Genomic DNA, 21,575 nt, shown 5'->3' with positions numbered 1-21,575 from the left:
CAAGATCATCTTGTTTGTCAGTAGCCTGCCTCGATTTAAAAACTGATCATACGCAGAACAAGCTCTTGCGTATCGAATCAGTTGAGAGATATAAAAACCATGTGCAGGTGATAATAGAATTATATTGCAACATAAATATGGGAAGTTGACGATGGAGAAGCTGAAATCATCCCGTTTGTCATATAGTTCAGTTGTTAGTTTGCCGTTAATATTCATTTTCAATAAAATATCCAAGTACTAAGCAGATGTGGAGGACTCTGGTGTCTTTTATCTCGAGTTCACAGGGAAATATCAAATCGACAACAGAATGAAAATGATTATTGTTAATAGACAAAACATCGTCGATACATGTATATCTAAATGTCATGTAAAAGGCCACAGCAAGAGATTTTGTCTAGTCGCGTAGACGCTTTTGAATAAACTCTGCTTCAAAAGAATATAAAAAGGGGCCAGCTGACAAAGGAGCGCAAGTTGTGTTTATGGAAATTCCAACAGACTGTTGTAAGACCTGATCATCAAAGACTACGAATATATTGTAAGTAAGGAACTTGATCCAGGATGTTTTTTATTTCAATTTCAGAGTACTTGTGCATGGAATCAGAGTAGTGTTTAGCTAAGTGATTTTTGGATGGCTAATCACTAGATACGAATATTTCCCATTTTTATTTTTGTTGAAAAAGCAACTGTCTATAATGTCTTGATGAATAAAAAAAAATACATCAATAATCAGCGCTCGTGTTTATTGTTTAATGCTATAGTTTTAAATCATAATATCGAATGAAATTGTTACATGTGAATTGGTCTGTTATTTTCCATTTAAGCTAAAGGAAGAGGTGAGTTGTTTGAGTTGAATTTCCTCATCACCAACATTTTAGATACATTTTGGCTTGTCTCGTAAATCATATTTGTTGAGAATGTTCTCAAGTTCCTTGAAGTACTTTTCAATTCTCATCCATGACGTACATTATGCTCCTAGCTCAGATATTGTTTTACGAAGCCGAATGGTTAAATTAGACGCGGGGCCTCCGTGGCCGAGTGGTTAGAGCATCGCGCTCAATATCACACGGCCTCTCACCTCTGGTCGGCGCGGGTTCGAATCACGCTCATGCCGGTAAGTGAGAAAGTTTCCCAGTTTACTTTCGGAAGGTCAGTGGTCTCTTTCCAGGTACATTGAGTTCTCTCTTCCACCAATGGAAACTGGGCGCCACCAAATAACTGAAAAATTGTTGAGTGTGGCGGAAAACATCAATTAATTAAAATAGACCATCGGCCCATTACGGATTTTAGCGACTGAAGAGGAAGTGGGTGATCTTGGTCTGGATTTCCTAGCATAATAGTATACTCTTGTGTCCAGATTCCTGACCTTAGCGGGTGTGTATCCACACCCAACACCTGCATATCTACACCCAACACCTGTAGCTGAATGTTTCACTCGACTTGCCTCCTCTTCTTCACTGCTTCTGAGAATAAAATATTTTCTGGATGCCTTGCATTTTCTATACATTGAGAAATCATTTTCCACCAATGAGAGATAGTAGTGATTTGCGATCCCCTGTTTCCCGCTAGGCGGCGATACTTGTCCCTGTCCAAGAGCATCTTCATTACATTGGATGCGAGATAATGGTTGTAAAGTTTAACAATATTTTTCTTCGCTTTTATTTCCTATCGGTACAGGTGACTTTGTAAAGTCAATTATAATGAAGAACTACAAATATGGTATATTAAGTTTAGTTCAGTTTAAAAGCAAATTAAGAAAAAATAATGCGAGAATCTCAGGTCGAAAGAGAGAACATGTCGATAGGTACTTCGCATGTTATATGTACATTCAAGAATTGGGCGTGAATTAAAAACAAGAGGACTGCAAACGGTACAACATACACCCGTCGGACAGTGAAATTCAACCTTGAAGCATATTATGCACTCTGAATTGATACCACACATTATCTGATATATAAATTGTATGCTGTTAAAACAACAGATAATAATTGGTAAATGGAATTCCTGTTCAATTCAAATTATCTTCTAAAGGTTAATACACAAAACATATTTAATACTGATTTCTTCAAAAACCTCTTGTAGCTTTTCTATCTTTTTAAGCGATCGACATACAATCATTCTTTACGAGGGTTATGATATTCAAATCACAGGCAGTACTTCTCATTACCAACTCATTAGAGTTATCGCGCTTTGATGACTCTTGTGCGTCATTGGTAAGAAAATGAACAAGTCTCGCGAGGAAGTGCGAGATTACTGGGACATAAACGAAACGTTCATAGCAACCCCCTTTTTAAGTTAAAGTACAGGGCGGATTTTTAAATAAAATAGCCATTGGTCAAACTGCATTTTTTAAATATTCTAACACTAATTTATCAAGGATGTTACATGTTTTTAAACTCTACTGGTGTATTTCAAAAATTCCAAACAACGATGTTCTCTGTCCTAAGTCAATCAATATTTTGTAATTTTCAAAATAGCTTAGATGCAGTTTGGAAACGCATTTGTTGTGTTAATTAGTGTTTTAAACGTCTAAAAGAATGCAGTTTGGCAGATATATAACTTATTCTAAAATATGGAAGAGAGAGAGAGAGAGAGAGAGAGAGAGAGAGAGAGAGAGAGAGAGAGAGAGAGAGAGAAGGGGTACATGAACGATTACAAAGTCCATGCCATATGAACCTGTCCAAATTGTATGATAAAAGAGAATGTCTTCATAGTCTGACAGAATAATTTTAATAACATATGAATCCCATTAATTACAAGAAAAGTTATTGTGTCGGATGTGCATATTGGTTTTTCCCTTCACAGTTCTTCTTGCGATTGATGCTTTACATCGGTCAGATTTGGCAGATTTAGTACCAGCACTCCTTCACGTAGTTTAATAAGTTCGTCTGTTTTCTTGTAAGAATAATCAATTCCTAAATCTGCCTTTAGAATTTTAATCAGTGTCGTGGTTTGCAGTCGGTTATAATATGCATTCAATGCCATAATTTATATTACGTATGCCTAAGTAATGTTTACGTATGTTGTCCCGGTAGCACGACTTTACGCGCCTTTAATTTGAAGAGCTCCACTAATGGAAATGCTAAGTATTTGTATCGTTGGGGTTCGTATATACTATTGATATATGATTTTGTTTATGTATGTCTCGCATCTTAAAAAGTGTGATGACCTATATATTTTATTTGATAATTTGTTAGTTTTAACTGTAATAAATGGAAATAAATACACTTTTAAAACTTGTATCAGATAAAACTGCGAGTATGGATTTACCTTAAAGGGGAATTAGCTGTAAAGGTGATGACAACCTTTTTATCTCAAAATTTCCCAACGGCATAGGAATATATATCAATGACTAATAAAACAATTATTTTGTACAAAAACAAGAGAAACCTAATAGAACTACGTTAGGCAACCGCTTTTAGCGTAAAGAAATACATTAGGAAGAATTATTGTCTTGCAAAATAATAATTCTTTAATCACAAAAATTACCTATTCATGTGCATGCTTTGAGGTTAAAAAGTGTTTGAAATAATTAAATATTGGTGTTATTACTGAAATATATAATATATTGCAATTTTCATTGAATTCAATTTTTGGTAACAAAATGACAGCTAATGGGGCTTTAATTGATTGATTGATTGATGTTTTCCGCCACACTCAACAATTTTTCAGTTATCTGGTGGCGCCCAGTTTTTATTGGTGGAAGAGAGAACCCAGATACAATGTACCTGGGAAGAGACCACCGACCTTCCGAAAGTAAACTGGGTAACTTTCTCACTTACCGGCGCGAGCGGGATTCGAACCCGCGCTGACAGAGGTGAGAGGCCGTGTGATTTTGAGAGCAACGCTCTAACCACTCGGCCACGGATGCCCTAATGCCCCTTTAAAGTATTTCTATAAAAAAAAAATATAAAATATGGACCAAACAGCTTTAAAAGGTCACAAGGTTAAACATTTTGATACCAAAGGTGGTCTTGTCACAAGGAATGTGTATGTGATATATGAGAGGCCTATCACTCACCATTCAAAAGTTATGATTCTGGAGGACAATCCTTACAACAGAATGGAGATGATTCTGTAGACAAAATTAAATCTACACTTGCTGAAAAACGTGCAATTCGTCACAGTGAAAAGGGATTCTTGGCATTTGGGGATGAATGCTCAAAATATAAAAAAAAACCTATATTTGAAAACTGGAGAAATGTAGAGACAGGTATCCTTCGTGTGAAAAAATATGATCGGAACATTGAAGATTTTCAGAAACTACAGAGTGATATAGAGAGTTCATTTAATGAATTTCATACTAGTGTACAACAGTATACTATTTTTCGCCAAAGACATTCAAGAAGTGAACAAGATAAAGCTGAACATAAGATATGTACATAAGACTTTGAAAAAGCAAAGTTAGTTGTTGATAAGGCCTTGGAGAATATTAAAGCTGTGAAACTGGAACTCTTAGAAACTGCATCTCAGATATCAAGACCCAACACAGAAAAGAAAAGAAGAGAAGAACGGAAGTTAGAAATTATGAGAAAGGAGGCAGAGTTAAGAAAGGAGAAACTTCGTCTTGAAGAAGATGAATCAATTAGAAGAGCTGAAGTGAACAGGAAAAGAAGTGAATTAGATATTGACTTAAACGTGTTAAAGCAGGAACATATTGTAGATTGTTATAGTAAAGATGATCTTGAGCAGGACCTTGAAAACCTTGATCACATTGAGAAAGAAAGTCCTAGTGAACGTACCAAGAAATATGTTCAAAACATTCCTTCAGCTTACGTTGATATGACCTCTAACATTCAACCCACTTCAGAATCTCACAACATGATGTCTGACATGACGTTATTTCTAATGAAAAAGTAACTTCTTCCGGAACGTTTCTCGAACTTTGATGACAGTCCTGAGTCGTACAATGCCTGGAAATTAACCTTCACGAATATCATCAGTGAACTGAAAGTATCGAAGTTTGAAGAACTTGACTTACTGTTAAACAGACTTACTGGTAATTCTAAACTTACCGCCAGTGGCATCCGTATTGCAAATCCTGGAAAATCTAATCATGCATTGAAAGTTATCTGGGAAAGACTGGACCAATAATACGGGAGACCTGAGATGGTGGAAGCCTCTATACGCCAACAGCTTGAAAACTTTCGATCTATGATATCATCAGAAAACAAACGGCTATATGATTTGCTAACATTCTGATCAAGATAGAATCACTGATGACAAATTCTGCATTCTCAACTAGCTTGGCATACTTCAACTCATCAATAGGAGTGAATCCCATTGTTAGTAAATTACCATATCACCTGCAGGAGAAATGGATCACTAAAGCGTCTGCTTACAAGAAATCAAACGGTGCTCCTTTTCCGCCTTTTTCATTTTTTGTGACGTTCATTAGGGATATTAGTGAAGTTAGAAATGACCCAGCATTTTCATTCATTGGTAGTAAACAGTCCACTCAGAAGCGCCCAGTGAATTCCAAAAAATCTGATGTAACGGATTACAACAACAACAACAAGGTTCGTTGTCCTTATCATAAGGCAAGCCACAGCATTAATGCCTGTAAAGCCTTTCGTGCAAAAACTTGGTCAGAACGAAATAACTTTCTACAAAGTAAAAACATTTGAACAAGATGTTGTATCTCAACTCGACATTCAGCAAAAGACTGTCAAGTGAAAATCCAATGTACAGTTTCTGGAAGTCGTAATCACCCTTCAGCATTACATCTCGACAACGTTTCGTCAGCGAGTACAAGCTTGCATGGCGGGGAGAAAGCGTATGACTCTTCTACTTTACTGACCATGAAGTTGGACGCAGAAACAGTATCACCTGTATCCACAATTCTCACCAACACCAGTACAAAGTGTACCACTTTTTTTGGTGATCCTTTTCAAGGAAGATCATGCAGCAAAACTTTTCTTGTCGATATATATCATCCAAACAATCCAAACCATATGCACCGTGTTTACGCAATTGTGGATGATCAGTGCAACCAGTCTCTTGCATCTCCAGAGTTATTCAATGCCTTGAACATTACTTCCTTACCAATTTATTACACTCTCACAACTTGTTCGGGAAAAACGGCTCTCAACGGTCGGCAGGTGTTAGGACTGAAAATGCGTTCATTTGACACATCTGTAACAATGGATATTCCTCTTCTGATGGAATGTGATGAACTCCCCAATGAAATGTCCGAAATTCCTACACCGGAAGTTGCAATGAGTTACCCGCATCTAGTATGATTGCAACAAGCATTCCAGAGTTTGATGGGAATGCAACGATACGACTTCTCATTGGTAGAGCCTTGATTGAAGCCCATCACATTAAAGAACAAATCACTGGACCTCGTGGACAACCATTTGCGCAAAGAACAGGTATTGGTTGGGCAATTATTGGCGAAATATGCCTTGGGAGACTTCACAAACGAACTACATTGAATGTAAACAAAGTGTCTGTTCTCAACAATGGAAGTGTAACTTGCAGCCAACTGTGTAAAAATCATATTGAAGTGAAAGAGCAGATGTCAGCTTCTAGTTACATCATTGGAAATCGTGACTTTTATTTCCGTGATGACAATGTCTTCATGAAAACCCCTGACGATGATCGGACTGGTTTGTCAGTAGAAGACAGGATTTTCCTGAAGTTAATGGATACGTCATTCGCTAAGGACAGGACGGCCTATAGACCGCACCTCTTCCCTTTAGGGAGAACCATCTTGATTTGCCTAACAATAGAACTCAGGTTCTACGTCGAGCTCAGATTCTACACTCTAGTCTGCAGAGAGATCCCGAGAAAAATGAACAGTTTGTGAAGTTTATGGAGAAAGTTCTGAACAGTGGAGCAGCAGAAGTTGCACCGCCCCCAACACCAACTAGTTGTTGGTACTTACCTTTGTTTGGCGTTCGACACCCAAGGAAACCGGCACAAATCAGAGGCGTCTTTGATTCGTCAGCTATGTATGGTGGAATATCCCTCAATTCGGTACTCATATCTGGTCCAGACATGATCAACAGCTTGCTCGGGATCTTACTTCGCTTTAAGAAGGACGAAGTGGCCATGACAGCTGATGTAGAGCAGTTGTTTTACCGATTTCGTGTAAATGGAGCCCACCGTAATTTCCTGCATTTCTTTTGGTACAGAGGAAATAATCCAAATGACATCATGATAGAGTACATAATGACTTCGCATGTGTTTGGCAATAGCCCATCCCCTGCTATTGCATCTTATGGACTTTTTAAGACATTCGAAAACGCCGATCCTGATGTGAAAGACTTTGTGATTCACAACTTCTACGTTGATGATGGCTTAATCTCATTACCTAATGAATCTGATGCTATTAGCCTTATGAAGCGTACACAGTCAACCATGAAAAATGAGGGTCAGATACGTCTTCACAAAATCACATCTAACAAACTAGCTGTAATGGAAGCCTTTGATGTCAGTGATCATGGAGAACTACTTAGAGAAATAGATAGTGATGACACAATTCACAGATCCCTAGGACTTTGTTGGAGTTTAAAAAATGATACCTTTGTGTTTATGATGCCTACTGATGAGAAACCGTTTACTCGTCGTGGTCTACTTTCGACCGTTAATAGCTTGTTTGACCCAATAGGTTTTATATCACCAATCACAATAAGTGGCAAAATTCTTCTACGAGAATGTAAAACCTGAAGGAGTCGACTGGGATGAACCTCTACCTGAAAACAATATTCTCAAGTGGAAAGAGTGGCAGTCGTCTCTTCGTTGTTTAAGTGATATCGCCATTCCTCGTATGATGTCTCACACCTCTGTCAGCCTAGCCCAGACGTCAGAAGGACACATATTCTCAGATGCTTCTGAAAAGGCTATAGCGGCATCAGCATATCTCAGAACTGTGAGTGACGGCCTAACCAGCGTTCAATTTATCATGGAAAGAAGCAAGTTAGCACCCCTTAAAAGCCATACCATACCTCGTCTGGAATTGTGTGGTGCTGTCCTGACAACAAAACTTGCTGAGATAATTTCTGTACAACTGGATATCCCATTAGAATCCATGAGATACTACACAGATACCAGAGTTGTTTTAAGTTACATTAGCAACAGGACTCGTAGGTTTTATACCTATGTAAACCATGTTGACCATATATTACGAACATCTTCTGCCAAGCAATGTAACTTTATCTCCAGCGAGAAAAATCCTGCAGATTCCTGTACTAGATGCATTACTAATGTTACCAACATTATGCAGCTACCCTGAATTATTGGTCCACAATGGTTATGTGATATCACTGAAATGGAACCTACACAGTTTCCACTAGTAGAACCAGATAATGATCGAGAAATTCGACCAACTGATAGACCTGTCATCTGTGTACAAACTGATGTTACTATTACGACATCTAACCTCATCACCAAGAAATTTGATCATTTTGGTGATTCGAGAAAACTCATCATGGGTATTGCCTATCTCAACCGATTTTAAAGCTCGTCATGACAAGAATCTTATGCTACCTACCCATGGTGATGAAATACATGAAGCAGAGATATTTGTCCGATTATTCTTCCGAAGCGCAAGCACATCTCTTTCCTTTTGATAGTCATTTTCATGAGCGAGTAAAGCATCAAGGGAGGTTATTCACAGAAGGTGCACTTCGCACAGCTGGATTTTGGATCCTTGGAGGCAACGTATGATTTCATCCATTATACATAACTGTGTAACTTGTCGAAAACTTCGTCGCAACCTTGAAACACAGATGATGGCAGATGTCCCAGAGGACAGGATAACACCAGACCGTGGGAAGTTTCTACTCGCAGAACTAGAGGAGGGGCAGCAAACAACAAACGATGGGGACTGATGTTTACATGTCTTACATCTAGAGCAGCTCACATTGAAGTTATTGAAGAGATGTCGAGCTCCTCATTTATAAATGCGCTGCGTAGATTTCTGTCACTCCGTGGTCCTGTGAAAATAATACGATCTGACCGTGGCACCAATTTTATTGGGGCTGCTGAGGAAATGAAGGTGAACACCATTAAAGTGGAAGAAGGACCAATTCAACAGTTCCTAGACAAGTCTTGCATCACCTGGATTTTCAATGTACCACATTCCTCCCATATGGGTGGAGTCTGGGAGCGAGTTATTGGAGTGACAAGGAAAATCCTCATCTCGATGCTCTTAGAATCCTGTGGAAAACCTCTAACACACGAGATCCTAGCAACGTTCTTATGTGAAGTTTGTGCCATAATAAACTCTCGTCCTATCGCACCAATATCTTCAGATCCAAATGAACCGATGATTCTTAATCCATCTACGATTTTCACTGGAAAATTTGATTTCCTTCCAGTTGTGTCCGATTCACTTAGTCAACAAGATGTTTTTCGAGCACAGTGGAAACGCGTACAAGTACTAGCAGACATTTGTTGGAATCAGTGGCGTAAACAGTATCTTGCTATTCTACAGAGCAGACGCAAGTGGAAATGCGAAACAAGAAACATTAAAGTAAACGATGTGGTACTGTTAAAAGATTCTGCTGAAAACCGAATCAACTGGCCAATGGGTATTATCGATCGTGTATTTCCGAGTGATGACGGAATGGTGAGAAAGGCTGTTGCACGAACAATTCGAGCTGGCAAACCAACATTCTACATCAGACCCATTCATGAACTTGTGTTGTTGATTGACAGTGAACAGTGACTTATGGACTTTGAGTGATCAATGGACTATGATGTCTATTTTCTGATACTTATATGCTTAATATACCAAGTGACAGCCTACATGTATTATTTATCAGTTTTTCATCATTTGTCGTTATTTGTATCCAACATTGTGGTATTGAGTGGCATCTTATAGATGTCAGGCGGGGAGTGTGATAGAACCTAGTGTTATCTTTCTTTGCCCTTGTTATTTTCATTTTGATAATTCAAGAGTTCTCTCTCCTTTGCGGAACTCTTCATTTTCAAGTCATGTTTACAGCGCGCGTTGCCCCATCACATGCTACAAACGCCAGTAGACTTTCTCATGTTCCATCCCTGTCCCCTCAAATTGTAAGTATTATTATGTAGTTACATAATATATTAGATATTCTATCTATGTGGTATTTAAGTTATGCCATGTTTATAAGCTATATTTCATGCACCCAAGCATTTATAATCTAGGTTGTACAATGTTGTAAGTCGCCATGCTTTCTCGTGTTATCCATTTTATAAATCAAAACATGGTTTACTCTATTTTTGTATAACTTTATTATTTGATTAGGTTTAATACATAACTCTGAAGTCAAATTGTAAATTCTACATTTCTATTTTGGTTTATTATCCTATTTAGACCCGACACGTTAATTTCTGTCAGGTTACAGTTTTCAGACTGGGTGCATATTTTTTGGTATGTTGTCATGTCATATCATTACAGGTATTTTACTTGTGTTGATTATATATGTATGCATCATGTTTGCAGGTATCTATGTTTGTTATATATATATATATATATATATATATATATATATATATATATATCTATATATATATATATATATATATATATATATATAAATATATATATATATATATATATATATATATGCTATTTTCTTTCATGCCATATTTATGTGTTATTTGTACTTGTTTTAGCACTTTACCACACGCCTTCACACACAGATACCCACAGCTTACAATAAAGGACTAAGCCATATGTTGTTGTGTACTTGGTTATGCTAGCTGTTTTCCAAACAGCACACACACACACACACACACACACACACACACACACACACACACACACATATATATATATATATATATATGTATATATATCCAAATTGTGGTTTTTTTTTTAAAAATCACAGTGTCCGGTATAAAATATTAAAAGAAATAGAATAAACAGTACACAAAGTTAAAAATTTAACGCAAGCGCTTTCATTTATAACCCTCAGGCGTTACATTTTAAAATGTAACGCCTGAGGATTATAAAATGAAAGCGCTTGCTTTAAATTTTTAACTTTGTGTACTGTTTATTCTATTTCTTTTAATATATATATATATATATATATATATATATATATATATATATATATATATATATAAAGAAATAAAGTATCATTTTAAAATATTTATCGGGATATAAATACGGGTTGGTCACGTGATCAAATTCGATAAAGCCCGAAGGGCTTTATGGAAAATTTGATCATGTACCAACCCGTATTTATATCCCGATAAATATTTTAAAATGATACCTTATTACTTATATTTACATTTTTTGGTCGGTAACATTGCTGAATTGTGTTAACAACACGTTTCCATATATTTCAAATTGTTGACGTCCACAACGAAGCGTCATAGATGTTCAAAATGACGACAACACAAAACAAAGTTCCATAAAATGAAGAACTGTCTTAATTATTAAGACGCTAGAAAGCAAGTATATCAACATTTACTTATACATTAACTCGGGAGTATATAATGGAAAATTCTTCCAGATGTCTAATTTTATGGGGTGGGGGGAATTATAATTTAAACGGGGGTGCGCAATGTTACACTTACAGTTGTGATGCGCTTTCACTTTTGAAAAGTGAAAAACGTTGAAGACCGACTTTGAAAGATATTCTGTGGATATTACGGAGTTAACAGAAGACTGAGATGGAGGAACATGAAGAACAGGGGGCAGTCGTCAGGTGTAGGCAAATCATTTATAGATAGGACAAAGGAGCAGCTCAGATGAATCTCCGGAAAGAACTGAACATCGCAGAGAATGTGGAACTGCACGAAGGTAAGGAACGGTTTGGATTTGGAATTGTTGACAAACATGAGCTCACTGAACACTTCTTTTGACTCGATAAATTTCTGTAATAGGTTTTTAACTACGCCTCGCTTCGATGTCCCGACATAAACTTGGAAACCGACATCAATCATCACCTATGGCTGCTGTGGCACGGAAGCAGTGTGGTGTGTAGGTCTTAATGCACTTTGACGACTTATCGGCCATACATCCTGTGAATGACCTTTTTGGTAAAGCCTAATGTCATCGTCTAGCAGTAGGTACAATTCCGCATCACCGATGACCAGGGTGAAGTTGTAGCAGACGAAATTTTAGACATACAATAGTAAAATATTGTTTACAGAAATGCTTTTATCAATTATGGATGAAAGTCCACTGCTTGAAATATAAATAAAACCGTAAATACATTTTGTGATCTTGATTTCATCTATTGATAGATTTCTGTAGTAAGTGAGAGCGATTGCTAGATGTATATTACCTTAGTAAAAGTAGTACCTGTTACCTACTTTTAACAAATGTTCATACGCACAGCCCTGACCTCTGTTGACCCCGTAATGGATTTATCCAGGAATAAATACGTTTGCTCGTAATAGTGTTATGTAGGAGAAAACAGTTGCAAATGTATATATATATATATATATATATATATATATATATATATATATATATATACGTGTTTGTGTGTGCTTTTTCAAGGTAAATTACAGATTATGTCTATCCATTGATTACATGATATTTACCATGTGAAATTATCAGTAATTGAATACTACTTGACTTTAATAATTATATAATATTTTGATTCCTATTAGAGATATTGATGTATATATACATCACATGTATTAAAATTCAGTATATTAGGCACATACTAGGCAATTGGTTGTTATTGCATTGTGTAGAGCATGTTGTAATATATTGTATTTGTGATTTTGCAGGTTTTTTTATCCTCCCCTGAGGTTTTGTTTTCTCTGCCAAATAAAGAAAATCACCACACAGTTGTCTTCCTTGTGCCAGAACACTACGCGTCCTATTGCAAGAATGAAATCTTTTCACTGTTTATTTATGTTAAAAAATACTTTACTTGTATGAAAGTGTTTTAAAAATCATGAACTTAAAATGTTTTAAAAATCTTTCTAACTATCTACAAATTAAATGATATTGACAACGGATTACCCTGTTTACCTGATCAAGGCATTGGGCTCATAGCGGGTGTGATCGATCTACAGGGAAGTTTACTCCTCCTAGGCACCTAATCCCACCTCTAGTATGTATCCAGGGGTCCATGTTTGTCCAACTCTTTATTTGTATTACTTGTTGGAGTTATGTGATTGATCACTGTTCGTTATTTTAGTTTTTCATGAATAGATAAAGAAATATTGAGGTTTTACGCCGTTTTGGCAATATTTCAGCCATTTTACGGCGGTTAACTAATTGAATGATGGTATATGTTGAGATATGAAATAAAAGTAAGTAAAGGAAAGAGCAATAAAACCGACTTATTCATGACATCGCACTATTTCATGTACACGTATATCACACTCAGCATGGACGTAAACAGGAAGTTTTTTATCAATTGTCTCATTTAGAATCTAATGTCATTTACAATGAAGTGGATTGATTGGGTCGTGTTTACAAGTTATGGGTATCTCCATTTTTGCATCGATGGAAATATTTATTTTTATTTTTTCACGGTGTACAACTGCATGTAAGAAGTAAGAGCTTTCATTTATGGATACTTAAATACCTTTATCATATATATCAATTGAATTCAGGTTTTTTCTATCAATGACAAAGTGGTATTATATGAAGTATTGGTATTGAAAATTGTCAAAATGTTTCTATTTATTTCACATCAGTGAAAATACATCTTCAACTTGTTGTCCAAGCTATCGATTCGTCAATGGAATATGTATTGGTAAGCTTAGTAATAATTTACCTGTAGTAAACTTTTTATAATTTTTCCATTCATTAATACACTATCGTTCCTCTCCCTTTTCAAGACTCTTTTAAATAAAACATATGACAAGCCAAATGAATAGCACTGACATGTAATACTATATAGTAATATATTTATACTAATACTATTTAATCAAACATTTTCCATCGAGAGTTCCGTGAGCTGCGGGCACTACACTATTATCACTGGCCTTTTACAGAAATCTTGTAAAAGTCTCAAATATGCATCATTTATGTTTTGGACTAAATGCTCAGTCATATTATGAAATGAGATGCGATGAAATTGATGTCTACTGTATGTTGTTTACAGTCGCTATTTTCTAAGCCCGAATTTGAAACTACATAAAATTCATAATACATGTGTGAAAATAGGACATTCACGTGTTTGAAATTTGATTTAAAGATGGAATCGAAAGTAAAAGAGGCTGTAAAGGGGACGATAAAACTTATAATATAAGAGACAACCATCTCAATGGTGAAAATAAACTTTATAAATGAAAGAGTTGGATGTATCAACTGTTGCCAGAACTTTTAAAGGAAAAGAATGGAAATGTTTGTTTATGTCATGTGATTAAATTGTCACGTGATTCTAAGCGTAAGTGAAGCTTGCGTAACGCGCCATCTGGTGAGAGAATGGTTATCATGAACAATTTCTTAAATGACTTTAAATATATATTTAAGAAATAAGTTTCAAATAGATTAGAGTATGAACTGAAAAGCGTCACACCAACATGAAGCGCGTTAGCTGTTTGTTAGTTACTGTATGAAGCGCGTTAGCTGTTTGTTAGTTACTGTATGAAGCGCGTTAGCTGTTTGTTAGTTAGTATGTCGGTGTGAAGCGTTGCAGTTCACAACCTTATGCATTTTTTGAAAATAAAAATTATTTTTATATTAACATTCTGCTTTCATTTTTGTTCAAGAGACAAACTACAAGTATATTTATCAAGATTCATGCGTGTATTGTTCACAACTGCAGCGCGTTCGAGATGAAATGGCTATCGTAACAATTTGTAAAATTATTTAACGTAAAAAGATTGCACAATTATATAGATAGATTAGATATGATGGATGAGCGCATTGGATGTGTCCCAATTCGCTCCTGAAACAAACTATTGATTAGCAAAGCCAAAAACGATATGAACATGTAATTTGCAATGCATATTCGTTTGTAAATTTAGTGCTAGCCCTTTTTTGTACATATTTTACTTCTACTGTTTGTCCTGATGTAAAACTTATACGGTACCAATTTTGATGCACCAGATGCGCATTTCGACAAATAATGTCTCTTCAGTGATGCTCAACCGAAATGTTTGAAATCCGAAATAACTATGAAGTTTTAGAGCTAAATATAGCGAAAACATCTATAGATCCTCTCGAGCCTCCGTGGCTAAATGGTTAGAGCATCGCTCTCAAAATCACACGGCCTCTCACCTCTGTCGGCGCGGGTTCGAATCCCGCTCGCGCCGGTAAGTGAGAAAGTTTCCCAGTTTATTTTCGGAAGGTCGGTGGTCTCTTCCCAGGTACATTGTATCTGGGTTCTCTCTTCCACCAATAAAAACTGGTCGCCACTAGATAACTGAAAAATTGTTGAGGAAAACATCAATCAATCAATCGAGCATTTTTCACTCATATGGAGACGTCACCAAAACAGGATTCAAAATTAGGCATATATAGGAATGGGTTACACAAGTGTGACTGGACTCTACACATTCCTCATCACGCCTCTTTATGGTTTCTGAAAAAAGAAATCAAAACAATAATTAGATATTCATCCAATAAGCTTCCAATTTCCTTAATTTATAGTTTGTGCTATTTGGATAGATTATATATTATTATATATTATGTAGCAATATTCCATTATCACCTGCATATGGTGTTCTATCTCTCAACTGATTCGATACGCAAGAGCTTGTTCTGCGTATGGTCACTTTTAAATCGAGGCAAGCTAAATTGAAGCTATTGAGAAACAAGTTGATGGTTCAGGGGTTTCAACAGGCTTGATTGAAGTCAGCATTTCGCAAATTATATGGTCATTATAGCGATCTAGTTCGTCAATACAATCTGTCGTTAGGTGAAATGCTGTCTGACGTGTTTCATACCGATTGTTAGGCCGTTCTTGGCACATTGAGTTTGGCTGTGGATAACTCTGTTTACCTGATCAGGCTGTAGGGCTCACGGCGGGTGTAACCGGTCAACAGGGGATGCTTACTCCTCCTAGGCACCTGATCCCACCTCTGGTGAGTCCAGGGGTCCGTGTTTGCCCAACTATCTATTTAGTATTACTGAAGGGATTTATAAGATAGATCACTGTTCGTTATCTTCACCTTTCATATTTTAGACAGAAAGTATACATATGAGTATATAATATTTATCGTAAAATGATATGAATATTGATGTCATTATTTCCTTCAAAACAATGACGATGACATCTTATACATTAATTTTGAGCAGATTGTCCGTTGGGATACTTTGGACCCAATTGTGCATACAGCTGTCCATATCCATCTTATGGACATCGTTGTCTTCAAAAGTGTATGTGTGATAAAGACAAATGTGACATTTCATTTGGATGTGGTAAGTACCGTATATACTCGCCTATAAGTCGGTCTGCCTATAAGTCGGTTGTTTTTTTTAAAGTTATTTTGTAGGAATTTGCCATTGACCCGCTTATAAGTCGGTACAAATTTTTGTCAGAATCGGTTGACAATTTCAAGTCAATGCTCTGGTGTTTTTACCTATATTTGAAAAAATATTTTGAGAAATTAATAATTATGAGGTGCTCAATATGCAAGCCATATCTGTTTTGGGTATAAACGCAACCCTTGATCTATTATGGACATTGATCCCTTGTTTACCTAAGCAGTTATGGTCTCCTAATTACCAGTACCTGACAACGTGTTTACTTAGTGGCACGCGCCTCTCGAAAACTGTTAGTGTGGGATTCCGGTATAATTCATTGTATCAACAATAGAGTTTTTAAGAGTCAAGAATGATGATCTAGATTATCTGTTAATAATATTCAATCTTTTATGAAATATATTTCAGCCGGTATGCATATGAATATTTCAATATTAAGTCGGGTTCGTAATACATATACTAGTAAGAGAATAGATAAATGCATTACAAATACATATTTTAAATGCATTGTTAAAGTCTTTTGCTTTGAAAGATGTAATTTTGAACAAATTTGAAGATCTTTGCATTATCGTTGAAATTAAGAGTTTCATTTCCACAGAGTAATAATTCTAAGGATATAGAAACATGCAGCTGCATTGCATTTATAGATTCAAATAAATTTTGATGCACCAGATGCGCATTTCGACAAATAATGTTTCTTCAGCGATGCTCAACCGAAATGTTATACTAGATTACATATCTAGTTATAAGAACTAGTGGTTATATATTAGAATTATGAAACGCAATCCTCTAAAAAGAACGATTTTTATATTCACACTGACAAAAATTTGTACCATGGTATTATAAATCAAATATCCTTTAATTTCGTCAACAGCATCAAGCAAACAGTTGCCCTCAGATATTGCATCTCTTATAACGACGAACATTCCAAAGTCAAAAAACGAATATACTTCTGGACAACAAAGTCTCAATAATTCAAAACATCCTGAAGAAAATGGAAACGGTCCTAAAGAGATTAAAAACGGTTCAGCGGCTGTCATCGCCGTCATATCAGTTATCGGTGTTCTTGTCATCAGTTTGCTCGTAACAATTATAATCTTCCAACTCAGAGGGAAAATACATTTGCGTCTACAGAAATCACCAAATCGAGGCTCTAATGTGACCAGTCAACGACACGTTGACACTTACTGTGAAATTGACGAGAATGAGGCAACAGAGGGCGCCTGTAACATGTGGAGTGAATCTGAAATTTACGAACAGATCGACCAATCAAAGAAGGATGGTACTAAATACACAACTCTACCGCCCCGTGAAGGCGCCCCAAAGAAGGAGAGGGCAATAATGTCTACTCTTTCTATGCAGAAAATACTGGAGGCAGACGATGATGAAGACACATGTAAAACCGAAGTGCAGATGAGAAAAAGCAAGAGCAATGTTCAAGTTCCTCTAAACAGAACGGACAAAACTTCCACTCAAGTCAGTGGGTACATCGACATGAATAAAGAAAAAGAACTAGAGGATTACGTTCACATGGCCGCAGAAGAACGAGTATCTGACAAAGGTTCACTGAGCAAAGACTGATAAAGTAATCTGGGGATCATGAAAAAGTGGTAGATCGAAAGAAAAACATACATATAAAAACAATGTAGTTCAATAACTTTATTGACATATATTGGAATGTACATTTTCTGTAGTTCATTTAATGAAAGAAAGGGATGCGATATGAAACAATTTAATTTGAAATATCATGAAAAGGTGAAGATAGCGAACAGAGATCACTCTCAGAAACTTTGTTGCAAAGTTTTAAGAGTAGGACAAACACGACCCTTGGACATACCAGAGGTGGGATCAGGTACCTAGGAGGAGTAACATCCTCTGTTGACCAGTCACATCTGCCATGAGACATATATATTGATCGGGTAAAGAGAGTAATCCGTAGTCAAAATCAGAGTAAAGAACGATCTAACAATTGGTGTGACACATGTCAGACAGCATTTGACCCTGGTTATTATACTGGGGACCAAACAATGTATTTCAATAACTTTCTAGACATGTATCAGGATTCACATTGTCTACAATTCATTCCCTGAAAGAAAGTGATGTTGTTTAATACTTGTGATGAAGATAGTAGTCCAGTTGGCTTTTCAGTTAACAATTGCACATTATGAATATATGTATTTGATTATTTATTTCCTCAGTTCACAGTATTCATTGGCGATTGAACAAATGATACTCATATAAAGTAAATGTTAATAAATATCAATAAATAAACAAATGCACTGATCGATTAACCCACTTATCCAAATATAAGTGTGTGTTATTACCATCACTTGGCGTACATTTGTTGGCGTCAGTGTTTCAAAACAAATGCATTCAAAATATTTTCCAGACTGCTTGAATTCCCAACAGGTCACCAAATTCAAATGTTAGCGTTCTACGTTCTCATGGTTCTGTATCAACATCCCGATATGACTCCGTGTTAGAAGTGATCCTCAATACCCCTGGCTTGTCGTAAGTGACGACTAAGTGGGATGGCCCTTCGATAAAGACCGCAAAAACCGAGGTCTCGTGTCACAGCAGGTGTGACGTAATATAGATCCCTCCCTCCTCAACGACCGTAAGCGTCGAGCATAGTCCTAAATTTGCAGCCCATCACCGGCAATAGAGACGCTCCCATATGAGTGAAAAGATCTCGAGCGGGACCTTAAACAATATACAACCAACCAATGTGGCTATCATGGCTTTTGATTGAATTCTTCTCGAGAACGACTACATTCGTAATCATTCCATCAGTTACAAATTTTCTTCTGTAGTTCCGCAGAGATATTACTACTTTTCATTGACCGATATGCGAAAATACATGGTAATTCCTTTGTATCATCTAAGCATAGCCTGCAGGGCTTATAACAATGCGCCAATGTTTTATTTTTTAGATGTTCAAAATGATACAAATATGTATTTTCAGCATATAGCCCCGTCCTAGTAGAGGTATCCATGCTTAATATACTACTTAATTCATCTAAACTAGCAACGGGTAATGTTAATTTAGATCAATCATTAATTTTGTATGGATTATAATAGCGTCATGAGTGCTTGAGGACAGATTGAAATCATTGCAAGAGGCTATTTATGTTGATAATTTTTCATGCCTTTTTCTTTGTGTAAGTACATGGATATATTAAGATGGTCAAAATTACTCATAACCATGCATTCAGTGGATAATACTTAATGTCTATAGCTTTCATTTTTTTTTCAAATAATTGGTTTGAAAATCATACTGTAAATATATAGTTAGGGTTTTCATGGATATACATGGTCATAATTATTGACAAGCATGCACATACCTGCTTGTAATTAATCATAAACATGTTGATTGAACGATTCAGTTGGACTTAAATGAATGAAATAAAAAGTACCACTTGGGAGATGATGGGCGTTTAGGAAATATACCTAATGGTTTCCGTTACAATTAGCACTAATTAACATTAATTACACATGTATTTGTACACACATAGATAGTTTGGCAAGGTGGAATCCGTATATTGTTTGCTATGTTACACTTATAAATGCGTAGGTATATAAAAATGTGCTGTAAGCTCATGTATTCAACTTTTCACTTTCTTGAAGTTATTTATATAATACTCAAACTATTGACGTCTCCATATGAGTGAAATATTCTCCAGAGGGACGTTAAACAACATACAATCAACTCAAACTATTGTTGATTCATAAGCAAATACATTACCAAGAGAGGAGTTATTCTGAATTGTAGCATCTAGTTTTGGACTATGTAGATCAAGGACTTTTCCACTGTTTAAGTCCGTTCTGGGTTAAGGATGGCGGATAAAGAGCGTACCCAGTGTATGAAAGGTGAAGATAACGAACAGTGATCAATCTCGTAACTCCTATCAGGAATACAAAATAGAGAGTTGGGCAAACACAGACCCCTGGACTTACCAGAGGTGGGATTAGGTGCCTAGGAGGATTAAGCATCCACTGTCGACCAGTCGCACCCGCCGTGAGCCCCATGTCTTGATCAGGTAAACGAGTTATCTGTAGTAAAAATCAGTGTGCCAAGAACGGCCTAACTATCGGTAGCAAACAAGTAGTTGACCCAATGATAGGTTATATTGGCAAACTAGATTATTATAATGACCATAATATAATTTGCGAAATGCTTACTTTCAACGAGACTGTTGAAACCCCTATAACATCAACTTGTTGGTCATCAACTTGTATGTATTGGATCAGCTTACTGTAATGTTGTATCTAGTCCGGACTGTTCATACTGTGACAGAATGATAGAAAGTTTCGCAACACGCGATCATGAACCCCTGTTCATCATGATCAGTGCAGTAGCCAATCAAAATGCTGATTACAATAGAGATTGGTAAATAGTCCATTCATAAACAGTTAATTGTGACATATTGTTGTACTCCCTGATATGATGTGTGTCATTTTATAGAAAATGTGGAAAACATCATTGAAAGAATTAATTTGAGATGATAGAAAATTTACTGGATTTGGTTTAAATGCTTTGTTCCACACTAAAGACATTGATTAACGTTAGTGTTATGGACATGGCAATCATAACGCTTAAAGCTATTCTAGTGTGAAGACTTGCTTGGAATTTGCCTTTTGCAAGTTGCATTGTTATTCAAATTGTTTCTCACTTCCTTTCCGTTTTTTGTATGCAAAATTGTGATCAAATGTATATTGGTATAAATTGTGGATGATTTATGTGTCACTTGCGATTTCTTTGCCTGTTCTACATGGATATATCAAACAGAGCAACGTATAATGTGAATCTACACGATATAAAATACATGCATTAAAATATTTCAGTGCAGTTTCTGTTTCAAACTTACACTGTAAGCATCTAGTTTCAAAACACATTTTAAATCTGTTGTACTCAATTTCTACTTTCTATATCAACATTTCGTCAGTTTTACCGATACTTTTACACAAAAAACTAATAAAACCCGTAATTATGGACGCTGGTTTGGTGCTGTTCTATGAATATATATAAAATGAAATTAAATGTACTACATGTATATCTGCACATGTAAACAAAATATTCCCTTACAAAAGTTTAACTCATTTCGGAAAGACCAGTAGTTTACGTATTGGTTAAACTGATTTAACATGGGAACTGATCGTAATTGTTGCTATATATGATAAATACAAATATCACTATGGGTGTTTTTACTGACACCATATTGTCTGATCCTGTGAA

The 21,575-nt window shown here is 36.1% G+C and overlaps 2 protein-coding genes across 2 annotated transcripts in view; both read left to right on the top strand.

The window, feature by feature from the left end:
- The window catches only part of LOC125648752 (uncharacterized), a 232,079-nt gene that overhangs the window by 106,716 nt on the left and 103,788 nt on the right, over positions 1-21,575 (top strand). The gene's annotated exons all lie outside the window — the stretch shown is intronic.
- Positions 13,336-20,367, top strand: LOC125681366 (uncharacterized). Its single transcript, XM_048921414.2, has 4 exons — positions 13,336-13,458; positions 13,603-13,661; positions 16,154-16,276; positions 17,214-20,367. The coding sequence occupies exons 1-4, from the start codon at positions 13,385-13,387 to the stop codon at positions 17,918-17,920; spliced, it is 963 nt and encodes a 320-aa protein (XP_048777371.2). The 5' UTR covers positions 13,336-13,384; the 3' UTR covers positions 17,921-20,367.

This window comes from Ostrea edulis, chromosome 2 (genome assembly GCF_947568905.1).
Source record: "Ostrea edulis chromosome 2, xbOstEdul1.1, whole genome shotgun sequence".
Classification (NCBI taxonomy): Eukaryota; Metazoa; Mollusca; class Bivalvia; order Ostreida; family Ostreidae; genus Ostrea; species Ostrea edulis.
This window is presented reverse-complemented; position numbering and strand designations above follow the sequence as displayed.

Bases quoted from the DNA above. Each gene is read 5' to 3' on its own strand.
- LOC125681366 (XM_048921414.2), top strand. From the start codon at position 13,385: ATGGGTATCTCCATTTTTGCATCGATGGAAATATTTATTTTTATTTTT. The intron at 13,459-13,602 runs GTAAGAGCTTTC...ATTTCACATCAG, and splicing joins TGTACAACTGCATGTAAGAA to TGAAAATACATCTTCAACTT. The intron at 13,662-16,153 runs GTAAGCTTAGTA...AATTTTGAGCAG, and splicing joins CGTCAATGGAATATGTATTG to ATTGTCCGTTGGGATACTTT.